The sequence below is a fragment of the Lissotriton vulgaris genome, chromosome 1_1 (genome assembly GCF_964263255.1).
Source record: "Lissotriton vulgaris chromosome 1_1, aLisVul1.2, whole genome shotgun sequence".
Taxonomy (NCBI): Eukaryota; Metazoa; Chordata; class Amphibia; order Caudata; family Salamandridae; genus Lissotriton; species Lissotriton vulgaris.
In genome coordinates this window covers 1630081333-1630095822 of record NC_141685.1, presented here as the reverse complement: position 1 = coordinate 1630095822, position 14490 = coordinate 1630081333, and the positions used below count along the sequence as shown (strand labels likewise).

The following is a 14490-nucleotide window of genomic DNA, read 5'->3' as shown; positions in this document are numbered from 1 at the left end:
ACTTTCCAGGAGGAAAACAAATAATACAGAAGTGAAATGTTAGGCTTGTGCTAAATTGAAATTACGCGCTCCTAATACCAGTCATTTGGGGAATTTCGTGGTATGCTTGTTACATGGAGTTTCCAAAACGATGCCATTACGCCACGTCCTGTAATTACGCGCCATTCCGCGCAAAGTCAAAGTCAAAGTTTTTTTATTTGCTTTGGTACTCAACTGAGGACCACAAATTTAAAAACAGTTTACAAAATATAAGCATAATCAATATAGTTTTAGAAAAGATTTTAAAAATTTATAAAAATTATAGCAAACCCATTCGTCGGTCGGTCGAGGCGTTAATTCAGAGTAGGGAGTGCAGGGTGCAGAGCTGTGAGTGCAGGGTGCAGAGCTGTGAGTGCGCGCAGGTGCAGAGCTGTGAGTGTGTGCAGAGCTGTGAGTGTGTGCAGAGTGGTGTGTGCAGAGTGGTGTGTGCAGAGTGGTGTGTGCAGAGTGGTGTGTGCAGAGTGGTGTGTGCAGAGTGGTGTGTGCAGAGTGGTGTGTGCAGAGCTGTGAGTGCAGGTGCAGAGTGGTGTGTGCAGAGCTGTGAGTGCAGGTGCAAAATGGTGTGTGCTGTTGAGTGCAGAGCTGTGAGTGCAGGTGCAGAGTGGTGTGTGCAGAGCTGTGAGTGCAGGTGCAGAGTGGTGTGTGCTGTTGAGTGCAGAGCTGTGAGTGTGTGCAGAGTGGTGTGTGCAGCGTGGTGTGTGCTGTTGAGTGCAGACCTGTGAGCGCAGGTGCAGAGTGGTGTGTGATGTTGAGTGCAGAGCTGTGAGCGCAGGTGCAGAGTGGTGTGTGCTGTTGAGTGCAGAGCTGTGAGTGCAGGTGCAGAGTGGTGTGTGCTGTTGAGTGCAGAGCTGTGAGTGTGTGCAGAGTGGTGTGTGCAGCGTGGTGTGTGCTGTTGAGTGCAGAGCTGTGAGCGCAGGTGCAGAGTGGTGTGTGCTGTTGAGTGCAGAGCTGTGAGCGCAGGTGCAGAGTGGTGTGTGCTGTTGAGTGCAGAGCTGTGAGCGCAGGTGCAGAGTGGTGTGTGCTGTTGAGTGCAGAGCTGTGAGCGCACGTGCAGAGTGGTGTGTGCTGTTGAGTGCAGAGCTGTGAGCGCAGGTGCAGAGTGGTGTGTGCTGTTGAGTGCAGAGTTGTGAGCGCAGGTGCAGAGTGGTGTGTGCTGTTGAGTGCAGAGCTGTGAGCGCAGGTGCAGAGTGGTGTGTGCTGTTGAGTGCAGAGTTGTGAGCGCAGGTGCAGAGTGGTGTGTGCTGTTGAGTGCAGAGCTGTGAGCGCAGGTGCAGAGTGGTGTGTGCTGTTGAGTGCAGAGTTGTGAGCGCAGGTGCAGAGTGGTGTGTGCTGTTGAGTGCAGAGCTGTGAGCGCAGGTGCAGAGCGGTGAGTGCAGGTGCAGAGCGGTGAGTGCAGGTGCAGAGCGGTGAGTGCTGTTGAGTGCAGAGCTGTGAGTGCAGGTGCAGAGTGGTGTGTGCTGTTGAGTGCAGAGCTGTGAGTGCAGGTGCAGAGTGCTGTGTATTGGCAATGTAAATGACAATGCCATTTATTTATGATTTAAAGAAAAAAAAAGAAATGTCATGAGCAATGCCAATAGCTCTACCTTTAATGATGCCGAGACCATTGCATTGTAAATGCTTGTTAAAAGAAGTGAGGCAGGATAGATGATTAAAGATCGTAAAGAGTTTCCCAAAATGGAAACAGCAGTGTAGAAGCAACTACCAAACTTCTAAACTCTCAGCTATTTAAGAGTTAACTGATAGCAAATATAAAAAAGTTAATATTTATGGCAGTAATAAAGCCAAGATAAAACATCTTAAACTGAGATTTATAGCTCCAAAGAAGCGCATACAAGATTGCTCCAACTCTTCAAATTAAATAATCCAAAATGTGTGGCTCAGCTGTTGGAGAGACGTTGAATAATTCCAAACAAATAAATCAATCACATGAAGTACCAAGCACACAAATGCCACTTACAGGAACATTTCTTGACATACTCTTACATATTTGCCACACGCCATCAATTACTTTCAGAATGCCTGGAAGCTATCAAAGAACAGATGTTCCAAAACCTTCCTTCATGGATTTCTTTTTAGATGTTCTCATTCAAGTCCGATCCATGACGTATGGCCCATGCTCTCAAACGCCTGCAATAGCTCAATGCCTATTGTGAAATATGCTTGCCACTGCCTGACTTGGTTGATCTCTTGTCTGACAAACGGCAGGTACAAAAGCTGTGTTTTACATTTCAGAGTGCAAAAATGAATTTTCTTATCCTTTGTTTTCTCTCATATTATTTTAGCACTTATCCTGTTCTTACCATCACAAATAGATTGTCGAACCGGTCTGTCTCCGTGTTGTCTGACACGCTTGATCAAACATTACCCACAACTGCCAAATGCAGCTGATTCAGTTCTTCTCAGAATTCAGTCGAGCAACAGATTAAACGAAGATTTCAGCTCGCTCCACTGTCAGCTTGTGCCCAAACAGGCGTTGTTAAAAAAGTTCTGTATCGCTAAAATGGCCGTTTATCGAGAAAGTCATCCAGACTTCATTGAAAACGGTTATCAACACACCCAAATGTAGACGCTTTGCTCCTGCTATTGCAGATATTAGTCTGTCCACGTGCTGGAAACACAGAAGAGCATTTGTCAGAAATGATGCCAGGAGCTTGATTTGAAGTTCCTCCTAGCACATATATGCTCTGTAATGCTATCTTTGAACAAAGTGAATCCTATCTTATTAGAATCTAGTATGTAATAATTCAGCAACCATGGTAATGGTGTCACGGAATGTGGGAATGAAGCAACCCTACCATGGAATGTCTTTTCCAGTGATATCTAAAAACTGGGTACCACAACGTGTTCAGAAAAGCACCACGGACACTGTTCAAACATCAAAACCTTTGGTTAGCACAAAGGCAATTCACATCCCCTCAGCGCTAGGCCACTTGTTTTTGCCTCACAAATTCTGTAGAATTTATTATAATAAAAAGAGAAATCTGTGCTACTGGCTGCATCACATGCCTATAGAAAGTCGCATAATTTTCCCACCACTGAAATAAAACGAACACTTGAGTACCTTTAAATCACAGCCATTCTTCACAGTACAGCAAGACATTGCTACAAGGATAATTGACAGTTATTCTGGAGTGAAAATGTTTAAGTGCACCTACTGCCCAGATGAATGACATCAGACTTTCGAAATCTAGTGCTATAGAAAAGATGAATAATGAAAGAAGTATTCCCCAAAACTTCTAATTTCCACAAGTCGTTCTTCACTAAAAGCGTTCTAGTTGGTTCTCTGCTCACTTGTACCGATCACTGCATCCAGAATTGCACAAATTCCCATACAGTGGGGACCCCGGGCCTTGTGATGAATGCACGATGTACATACCAGAGTAGGAGTCCGGGAAAGACAAGTAGCATATGCTGGTTTTCTGTAAGAAATAAAAATAAAGTATAATTATAGGTATGCACGTGGCTACCTCACGTGCTATTCAATGTACAGACCTGTCAAATCTAGCCTATCATAACATCAGCTCTTTTTAAATAAGACACTTTATTGGCAATTAAAAAGATTTACAGACAAAATACATTCAAATAATTCCTTCCAGTATAGGAGTCAGAACAATGTAAAATCAACGTTGATACAAGAACATTATTAACCGAACTATAATTGGGCATACTTCTCACATCCGCAGTATGGTAGGTGCTAGAAATTGGGATACTGGGTTGTCAGCCCTAGTCAAGCAACCACCACACTTCTAGTCATGGTCAGAAAAACCCTAATTCACCTGTGCTCCACCTCCTAGCTGTAATGCTTAACTTACAAGCAATTGGTAAAGTATTTGTGCAACACTTCAAATGTTAAAACTGGGAAATAAAACACACAAAAAAGGATCCAACACCAGGTTAGACAATTAGAGCTTAATTTAATATGGAACCAATACGACAAACATCCAATTAGTAGAACCAGAGATATGGAATATAAAGTTTTTAGAGAAATTAGCATCCAAAGGCATAAAGCACAAACTGTGAATATCTGGTTGTGCCGGGCTGGAACAAAGTCACAAGTTCAGGCTGACTGCGATAGAGTGCAAGCCGGCTACAGGGACAGAGTTAGGCCTACTTAACAGAGTACCTTAAATCCTGGTTTGCGGAGCGTTCTGTGCCTCTGTGTCAAAGAAGCGTCCTGCAGCCGAAGCAATTTGTTGGTTCCGAGATGGAGCGAAGCTGCGGGGTGAGGGCCTGCGTCCTCATCAAGGATCCCGTTGACACAGTACCACAGAGGATGGCTAAGCACCTTAAGCCCACTTACAAGGGTCCATGACTGGGGTGGCACCACTTGGCAGGGTATACTCACAGATGTCAGAGTCCAGGTGTAGATTCAAGGTTGTTGGAAGCCTGTTATGTCCCTGAGGCTTCCGATCAGGGGACTAGCCAAATACCCGTTGGTTTCGCTCTAGTTCTGCCAGCACAACAGTCCAGCCGTTCTATCAGAGCAGCAGTCAGGTCAAATGGCAGTCCTTTCAGTAGCACAGCAGTCCATCCTGGCATGGTATCGTCAAGCCCAGAAGTGTACTGAAGTGGTGGTGCCTGAGGACTTTCTTTTAAACACAGATGTGGCTTTTAAGTGGGAAGAAGCTTCTATAGGCATGCTTTTGAAGTGCACAGATGCCTTGCCTTCCCTGCCCTGCCCTAGCTCTAGACTAACTACAGAGGATATGTAACCAGAACACAGCCTATTCAGGTGCAAGTAGGGCTGTGCATTGCTCCTCCCTCCCATCCTGCCATTGACAGCCTATCCAGTCACACCTAAGCTCCAACTGTGTGTGGCTAGGAGGAATACACAAAGCCCAACTTCTAACAACACTCATTCATGTGGACAGAATCAGATGTCAGGCACCAAATGGCGAAGGCAAAAAAAAAAGGCAGGTATCTAAAAGTGCCATTTTCAGGATAGTGACTTAAGCTCGGACTTCACCATAAGTTAGGATTTTAAATCAGGATTCCAAAGACCACAAACAAACCAATGATCTCTTCCTATTTGGAAATTACCCATTTAAAATGTCACTCCAATGTTATCCTAAGGGAGAGATAGGCCTTGAAGTAGTGGAAAATAATTGAAGAGTTTTTCAGTACCAGGACGTGTAAAGCTTAAAAGGTACATGTCTAACTTTTTTAATACACTCCACCCTGCCACGGAGACTGTCCAGGACCTACCTTAAGCAGACCCTCCAGGATTTCGCGGTTTGCCGCAAAATCGGCACTTTTGTAAAAATGCTGCGACTTTTACAAAAGTGCCTGCTAATACTGCACTTTTGTAGAAATCGTAGCATTTTTACAAAAGCCGCTATATCCTGGGGGGTCTGATTATACAGCGGACCGATTAAAGAGGTGGGGTGCAGATGTAAATTCAGATGCCTTAAGTGTAGATGCCAATCTGCTGCTATCTTACACATGCAGTATACCTGCCCCGCTTTAAATGTATATTGGGAGGAAGTTGCACGGATAGCCCCGGCAGGGTTAGGATAAGAGCTAACAGTTTCTCCTGGGAAGAAACCTCCCTTCCTTGCTTTGATGGGGCCGGTGGCCAGGAAACGGCTGTCACTCCCGGGCCTGTGGCTCATTCTTGGAGTGGCCTTGTCCATGTCCTGGTGTCTGTGCTTCCGTCGGACTCTCGCTTTTCTTGAGGGGGCACCTGTCATGTCTGAGCACTTTTGTGCGGAGGGGCCAGGCACGCACTGGGTGTGGCGCTGCTTGGGGACCCCTCGTGACGCATGAGAAGCACGTGCTGGTCCGATGAATGAAGGAGAGGCAGACGCTGGTACGGCCTGCGCGCGGCCATTCACTGGTTCTTTGTTGAGCGAAACCTACCACCGGGATCGACCAACAGTAATGAAGAGCTCGGTCAGAGCATGAGGAGGCCCCTGCCCTGCTGCACCTAAGGCCCTGCTCATACCAGATGTAAGTATGAACAGACAGCCCATGAACTACGAATCAATTATTGAACATGTCATCAAAGCGGTAAGGCCCTAATTATTAGTGGCCTGTAAAATTCCGGGAATGTGTGGTAATTCCTGCTTTTACAGCAGGCACTGCACCTTTCACAATTTTCTCCAGTTACATTTTGGCAGGTCAAACCTTCCAAACTTTAGCAGGTGGCGGAGGGTATCATCAGTAAAGCCTGGGACATGAGGATTTTGGTGTAGTAAGCACCAAAACCTAATTGATAAGTCCCATTTTGAAGGCAAAACGTATACCAGATAATAATAATCGCACACAATTAAGCTTAGACAACTTGGGGGCATATGTATGAAGCCCATTTTCAATCTATCAATCAATCAATCATATCATTTATAAAGCGCACTACTTACCTGTGAGGGTCTTAAGGCGCTGGGGGGTGAGGGGTGCTGCTACTGCTCAAAGAGCCAGGTCTTGAGGAGTCTTCTGAAGGGCAGCAGGTCTTGGGTCTGCCGTAGGTGGGTGGGGAGGGTGTTCCAGGTCTTGGTAGCAAGGTGGGAGAACGGTCTGCCGCCGGAGGTCGCTCTTTGGATGCGAAGGACTATGGCGAGGGCAAGGTAGGCGGGGGGGAGCGGAGCTGGCGGGTTGGGGTGTAGAACCTGAGTCGTCTGTTGAGGTACGTTGGTCCGGTGTTGTGGAGTGCCTAGTATGCGTGGGTGAGGAGCTTGAAGGTTATCCTCTTGCTGATGGGGAGCCAGTGCAGGTCTCAGGTGGGGTGTGATGTGGCTTCGGCGAGGTATGTCGAGGATCAGGTGTGCCAAGGCATTCTGGATGTGTTTAAGCCGTCTCAGGAGTTTGGGCGAGGCTCCTGCGTAGAGGGAGTTTCCGTAGTCCAACCTGCTGCTGACGAGGGCCTGGGTGACCGTTCTTCTCGTTTCTGTGGGGATCCACTTGTAGATCCTGCGGAGCATGCGGAGGGTGTTGAAACAGGAGGAAGAGACGGCATTGACCTGCTTAGTCATGGAGAGGGTTGAGTCGAGGATGACCCCAAGGTTGCGTGCGTGGTCGGTGGGTGTTGGAGCTGTTCCCAGTGCGGTCGGCCACCAGGAGTCGTCCCAGGCCGACTGGTTGGATCCGAGGATGAGGACCTCCGTCTTGTCAGAGTTTCAGCTTCAGTCGGCTGTTCCTCATCCATTCAGCGATGGCCTTCATTCCTTCGTGTAGGTTGGTTTTGGGGGTGTGGGGGTCCTTGGCGAGGGAGAGGATCAGCTGGGTGTCATCGGCATAGGAGATGATGTTGAGGTCGTGCAGTCGGGCGAGTGGTGCCATGTAGATGTTAAATAGCATAGGGCTGAGGGATAAGCCCTGGGGTATGCCGCAGATGATCTTGGTGGCTTTGGAGCGGAAGGGGGAAAAGGCGGACGACTATGTTCTGCCGGAGAGGAAGGAGGAGGTCCATGCCAGGGCCTTCTCTAGGCGTCGTGGAGGCGTGTTCGTAGTGTGCGGTGGCAGACCGTGTCGAAGGCGGCTGACAGGTCCAGGAGGATGAGGGCTGCTGTTTCTCTGTTGCCTAGTAGGGTCCTGATGTCATCGGTGGCAACGATGAGGGCAGTTTCGGTGCTGTGGTTGCTGCGGAACCCAGACTGGGAAGGGTCCAGGATGCTGTTCTCCTCGAGGTAGCAGGTCAGTTGTTTGTCGACGGTCTTCTCGATGACCTTCACCGGGAATGGAAGCAGGGAGATGGGCCTGAAGTTCTTGAGGTCCTTGGGGTCCGCCTTGGGTTTCTTGAGTAAGGAGTTGATCTCGGCGTGCTTCCAGCTCTCCGAGAAGGTTGCTGTCTCAAAGGAGATGTTGATGACTTTCCTGAGATGGGGTGTGATGGCTGTGCTGGCTTTCTTGAAGATGTGGTGTGGCCATGGGTCTGACGGAGATCTGGAGTGGATGGTGTTCATGATCGTGATGGTGTCGTTGTCATTGATGTTGGTCCAGGAGAGTATGCGGTTGGTGCTGGTGGTGGTTGTGGGGGCAGAGGCCTCAGTGTTTGTTGGGGCGGTCGTGGCATTGAAGCAGTTGTGGATGTCTGCGATCTTGCGGGCAGTCTTTTGCTTTTCGAGGGAAACAAAGTGTCTACATTGTAAATAAACCAAATATACATAGCTTCATATTGTTAAATAACTAAAAAAACTAAGATATCTGTGTTTGTCGAAGGAATAATGGCCAAATAAAATGCAGCAAAATTGCCACTAAATTTCCATTTTTGTGCCGCTAAATTTGCTAATCCATGCCGCTATATCCTGGGGGGCTCTGCTTAAGGTGCCATATGTATTAAAAAGGGAGGTTTGGGCCTGGCAAAAGTTTATTTTACCAAGTGAAAATGGCAGTTTAAAACAGCACACACCGGCTCTGCAATGGCACGCCTGGGACATGGTTAAAAGACTACTTAGGGGGGGGGGAGGAGCTACGTGCGGGACCAAGATGGCCGCGTGAGACCTTAGCTCCGTAGAGCCCGCTCCTTTAAGTCTATCCTGTCTTGATCCTGCCACCCGAGAGTGAAATTCGACAGTTGAGTCAGAAAGATAATAGCAGGTAAAAATTGGGACGAAAACAGATGTTTCTACCCCTCCGGAGCGGCATCGGAAGACTCGGGCCTGACACCTTCGGAGTCCAGGAGCTGCGGTGTGCCTCTGAGCCGGATGTTAATGCAACAACAGCGGCCTGCAACACCAGAAGCTCCGGCTCGGTACGGACGTCGACCTCCCCATCGCCCATTTGAAAATTGCGAAATCGGAGAGGACCGATGCTGCACCACCGACACAGACTGTATATTGTATGCACGACTGAGGTGTGATACAAGGTCCAAGGTGTGAAGTCCTGCTTAGGAACACAAACGCGGCAGCCATTACGATCCCACTAATGGCGTCGAAACCGGACAACGAAAAGGCACCCTCGCGGGGTGGAAGAGGGTTGAAAAATGTACAATTCAATAAGATGGACAGATACGCGCAGGCCAAAGGTTCGCCAGTGGAACGGAGGAAATCTCCGCCGCTTGGGGGAAGACTCCTTGGGGGAGGCAGTGGAGCCCACGCTGGCTGATGTCATGGCCGCCATAAACAAAGTGCCGACGTCTATGGTGGACAAAATGGACCCATTGGACAATAAGTTAGACACAGTGAAACTGGAGTTTAACCTACTGAGAGCTGACCATGCCAAGACGAGCGAAAAGGTTAAATCGCTAGACATTAAGACATCCAGCCTGGTGGACGACATGGCGCAGGTGCAGCGGGAGGTCCGGGCCTTGCAAGCGGCCCGTGAGAAAACGCGTCGGAAATTGGACGAGTACGAAGGGTGTAATAGGAGGAATAATATCCGAATCCTTGGAATACCGGAGAAATCGGAGGATCAGGCCCCAGATCTATTTGTAGAGAACATTGTCCTGAATCACTTAAAGCCGAAGGGCCTTAGTAACTTTTTCTCAATTGAGCGGGCCCACAGAGTGCCGGGTGGACAGCCGAGACCCGGGGCGCCTCCTCTCCCTATGATAGCTAGAGTGCTGAACTACAGAGACAGAGATGTGATCCTGCAGGCAGCATGTTCGGGGGACCCGCTTCGCTTTGAGAACACGACTTTGTCCTTCTTTCCAGACTTCAACCTGGCGGTACAACGGCAAAGGCAGAGATCCTTCCTTTTAAAAGGAGAGTGAAGGAAAAGGAAATGCGCTATTCATGCTTTTTCCAGCGAAACTTCGGGTGGAGGTGGATGGGAAGGCATGGTTTTTTGATCATCCAGAGGCAGCATCGGACTGGTTCGACAGCACCACACGGCCTCAATCAGAGGAAAGACATGAGGAGGCCGCAGAGGAACAGTGAGGCCGGCATTGGCTGATTCATGACTGCCGCAGGGGGAGAGGGGTTTTCATATGACCCTTATACATGACTGTGAATCGGGTGGTCCTATTTGGAGGAGGGGTGAAGGGGCGGAGGGCTAGGCTCCCCCTCGTACTATCTTTAGTTAATTTGTTAGGGTTGGGCGACGGGCACACTGCGAGTTGGGGTTGGGCATTGTCCTTATGCAGGGGTGCAGGGAGGGGGGAGGTGTAAGGGGGAGGGGGGATATATGTTTGCTAGTGAGGTTGAGTTTTTGTTTTGGTATGAGTTGTGTATGTATGTGCGTTTTTTTGACTCGGGTGACTATCCAGTTTTGCTCTCTCACGTACGGGTTCGAAGGCACGTGAAAAAAAGAGGATCGGGGATGAAAGTGTTGAGCTGGAACGTGAATGGTTTAGGAGATAAGATCAAGAGGGGGGTGGTTAGTCAACTCATTAAAAGACATTCCCCGGATGTAGTGTTGCTACAGGAAACCCACCTAATTGGTAACAAATGCATGGCTTTACACAGAGGGGGATACAAAATGGTGGTGCATGCAGGTTTCACATCTGGTTCCAGGGGAGTGGGTATACTGATCAAAAACTCCTTCTTCTCTGTACAGAAGACTTGGATTGACCAGCTGGGTAGATATGCCGGCATCACTGGCCAGCTTGGGGGACATACATTTACTCTTCTGTCCATATATGTGCCACCAGCCCTTCTGTCCGAGACGTTCAAAGACTTGAGTAACATATTCCTTGTGCTTCCCCTGGGAGGGCTAGTATTGGGTGTTGATTTTAATTCAGGGCTTGATGGTGAATTAGACCGCCGTCCGCCCCGGGTGCGGGCGCGATCACAGAGATGGCTTCCGGAGTTCCTGTGTACTTTAGGAATGATTGATAGCTGGCGTGCGCGCAACCCGAGATCTGTGCAGTACTCCCATGTATCGGCCGCGCAAAGGTCCCTGTCCCGACTGGATTATGTCTTAATTCCAGCGGCAGCGGCGCCTTCGATTGTAGAGGCCAGATACTTGGGGTGTGGTATATCAGAACACTCCCCGCTATGGCTTAGTCTCACGCTTGAACTGTCAGCAGCAGGTAGAGTGGCTCCTATTGGGGCTTGTACATTGAAGGACCCCGCGATACGGAAAGAAATTCTTAAGGTGGCTGACAGATACTTCCTGGAGAACGAGGGATCGGTTAAATCTGCCGGATCACTTTGGGAAGCTTATAAAACCGTTGTGAGGGGCAAAGTGTTGTCTATTGTTTCGAGGCGGAAGAGGGAAGAGCAGGAGGTGATTACCAGCAAGGAGGGAGAGGTCAAGCGTCTAGAGAGGCAGTACGCAGAATCACCTACAGCGGCGGACCTCCACTTGCTGAGGCTCCGGGAGGAAGAATATAGAGCTTTGGCTAGAGAGAGCGCCGTGGCGCAACATAATGCGACACAGAGCCCTATATATGAACATGGTGATAAGGCCGGGAAATTGATTGCTTGGTTGGAGAAGGGGGAGCGAGCGTCTAGGTTAGTCCCGGAATTGGATAGTCAAGAACGAGGTTTGATTAAAGACCCACAGGCAGTGGCAGACGAATTTGGAGAGTATTATCCGGGGGGTTTATGAGGCCGGGAATGCTTTCACGGAACAAGACAATGGAGGAATGATTAAAGATATTGTCATGCCAAGCCTTTCCGACGAGGATACAAGCTTTCTTGACTCTGCTATTACGGATGATGAAGTCGCCCAGGCTATACGGCAAGTTAACTCTGGCAAGGTCTCTGGTCCGAACGGAATACCTATCGAGCTGTATAAGTTGAATGCCAATAGAGTAGCACCACCGTATCTCCGCGCCATGTTTCTTGAGAGTCGAGAGAAAGGAAAGCTCCCATATGATCAGCGAGTGGCCAATATAGCTGTTATTCATAAGCAAGCTAAGCCTAAGACGTGTTGCTCCTCCTACAGGCCCATATCGCTTCTCAATGTAGAGCCCAAGGTCCTGGCCAAGGTCCTTGCCACCAGATTAGTGAAGGTTATAACAACCCTGATCCATCCGGATCAATCCGGTGTTATGCCGCAGTGCAGCACAGCGTTATGTTATGTTATGTTACCTGTTTTTTAAAGCGCACAGCTGCCCCAGCAAAGAGGCGTCCCGGCGCTGACAAATCTACTGGAACAGAATCCCCTGAGAGCTCACCAAACAACATCCAAAGGCTATGTTGAAGGGAAAAGGAGGGTTTTAATTGCTTTCCTGAAAACTAGCACATCCTCCAATCTCCGAATATGGGTCGGCAAGGAGTTCCATAACCTGGCCGCCATGTATCTAAATGAGCGACCCCCGATACGGCAGAGTTTAATCCATGGTACCGTCACCAGGTGTTGTCCTAGTGAGCGCAGGTTACGGTGAGGGACATATGGGGTCAGAAGGGTACATAGCAGTTCTGGGCTTCCAAATTTGACGATCTTAAACACCAGACACAGAGCTTTAAATTGAATCCGGGCAGAAATTGGAAGCCAATGAAGACCCCTGATGGTAGATCTGACCGAACATCGGCGGGTAAGTCCCACCAAGATCCTAGCTGCCAGATTTTGGACTCGCTGGAGTAGTTGAGTCTCCGCTTTATTGGCCCCTAGGAGCAGCACACTAGCGTAGTCCAATTGCGACAAGATAGTAGATTGAACAATAAGCTGTCGCACTGCTGGTTCAAAGAACTTCAGAAGGGGATTAAGGCCTCTTAGCAAGCCCATGCAAGTGGCAGCCACTCGCTTAGTGTGGATCTGAAAGTTAAGCGAGGAGTCCATCCAGACTCCTAAGTTCTTAACTAAGGACTTAGGTATAGGCATAGTCCCTAGGGAGTCCGGCCACCAATGCGCATCCCAGAGGGCGGTGTTTTTCCCCAACAGCAGGACCTCAGTCTTGGTCGCATTAAGCTGAAGGCAGTTATCTGCCATCCATTGGGCCACAGCTGTCAACCAGTCTCTAAACCTAGTGGCCGATGTAGATGGCCCCTCAGCTAGAGTGATCACAAGTTGGGTATCGTCGGCATATGATACCATCGTTAGGTCCCAGTTCTTTGCCACCACCGAAAGCGGCTGGACATACAAATTAAACAGAGACGGGCTTAACGCTGAAACTTGCGGAACCCCCTGGCCTATAGGAAGTATTTGAGAGCGAAATGGCAGAGCCGATACCCGAAAGGATCTGTCCCTCAGAAATGACCTAAACCATTCCAGTGCAGATCCGGTAATCCCTATTGCCTCTAGGCGATGTAAAAGAATGGCATGCGACACCGTATCAAAGGCAGCGCTGAGATACATAAGGATCAGCGCTGCACTCTGACCGGCATCCAAAATCAATCGCAGATGTTCAGATGTGGCTAATAGGGCGGATTCGGTACCGTGGCCAGATCTAAAGCCATGTTGAGATGGGTCCAGAATATTATGGAGGCTCATGTATTGAGATAACACATTATTTACATGAGCCTCAGCAATCTTTGCCACCCACGGGAGGAGAGAAATAGGTCTGAAATTCTCTGGTTTTGAAGGGTCCAGCGTGGGTTTCTTGATGATGGGAGAGACCCAGGCCTGCTTCCAGGTCTCTGGAACCACGGCCATGGAGAAGTACAGGTTAATTATCTCGACTAGTGGCTGTTGGAAAAGCACTAGTGACTCGATAAATTGTGCTGGTTTCATAGGATCTAGCGGGGACCCAGATTTAATTTTGCCACATAGCCTAGTGAGGTCTTCACTAGACATCTCTGGTATTAGAGCCAAAGTAGGGCCCTCAGCCTTTTCCCCAGCAGGGGCAAATAAGGAATGATGATGCTGCTGCAGGAAAGATTGATAGATTTTTAAAACTTTTTCAATGAAAAAGGTGGCGAGTTCCTCGCATTGCTGAGCAGATGTAATATTAGAAGAAGTGGCTCTATCCCTCTTAAGGTCATTTACAATTTTAAAAATACTTTTGGTAGGGTTCGAACTGTTTTTAATCTTTCCTGCATAAAATGCAGCACGTGCAGAGCAAATAGCTTTGTGATACTGTTTTATTTTAATCAAGTATTTTGTTTTGTCTTCACTATTATACTCCCTTCTCCATATCCGCTCTGCCCTCTTACATTCCTTCCTCATAGCTCTCAATGACTCACTATACCATGGGCTAGAATTAGACATACGCCCTTTTGACCATTTGGTTGGTATGAGAGTGTCCAGTCCTCCAAAAAGCCATTTACAAAAAGCACTGTATGCCAGCTCCGGGTCAGCCAGATTTCGTAAGGGGAAGGCACCCAAGGTCACTTGAAGATCTTCTGACTTCAATTTGTGCCAGGGCCTCTTAAAGACCAGGTTCTCAGTACCTGGCCTGAAAGGCTCAGTAATGTCAAGTTTAAATTCAATTAGATAATGGTCTGTCCATCCCATGTGCTTAGGCGGCGTTATACTCACAGCCAGTATATTGGAAAAAAACGGGTCCAGTATATGTCCGGCAATACGTTAAATCTACGTCGGCTGCATGGAGTACTTGGAGGGGCTTCTAGGCTAGGGGAACCGGCGGTTCTGGTGTCCTTGGATGCCACGATGGCATTCGATAGAGTGGAATGGCCATACTTATTTGCTGTTTTGTCCAAGCTGGGTTTCAGTGAGGAGTTCATGAAT

At 48.5% G+C, this 14490-nt stretch overlaps 1 protein-coding gene across 1 annotated transcript in view; it reads right to left on the bottom strand.

Moving 5' to 3' along the window:
• Positions 1–14490, bottom strand: part of DENND6B (DENN domain containing 6B) — a 324585-nt gene that overhangs the window by 273903 nt on the left and 36192 nt on the right. The window contains exon 3 of the mRNA XM_086918846.1: positions 3416–3458. Within this exon, the coding sequence (XP_086774972.1) occupies positions 3416–3458 (43 nt within the window). The remainder of the gene's footprint in view (positions 1–3415; positions 3459–14490) is intronic.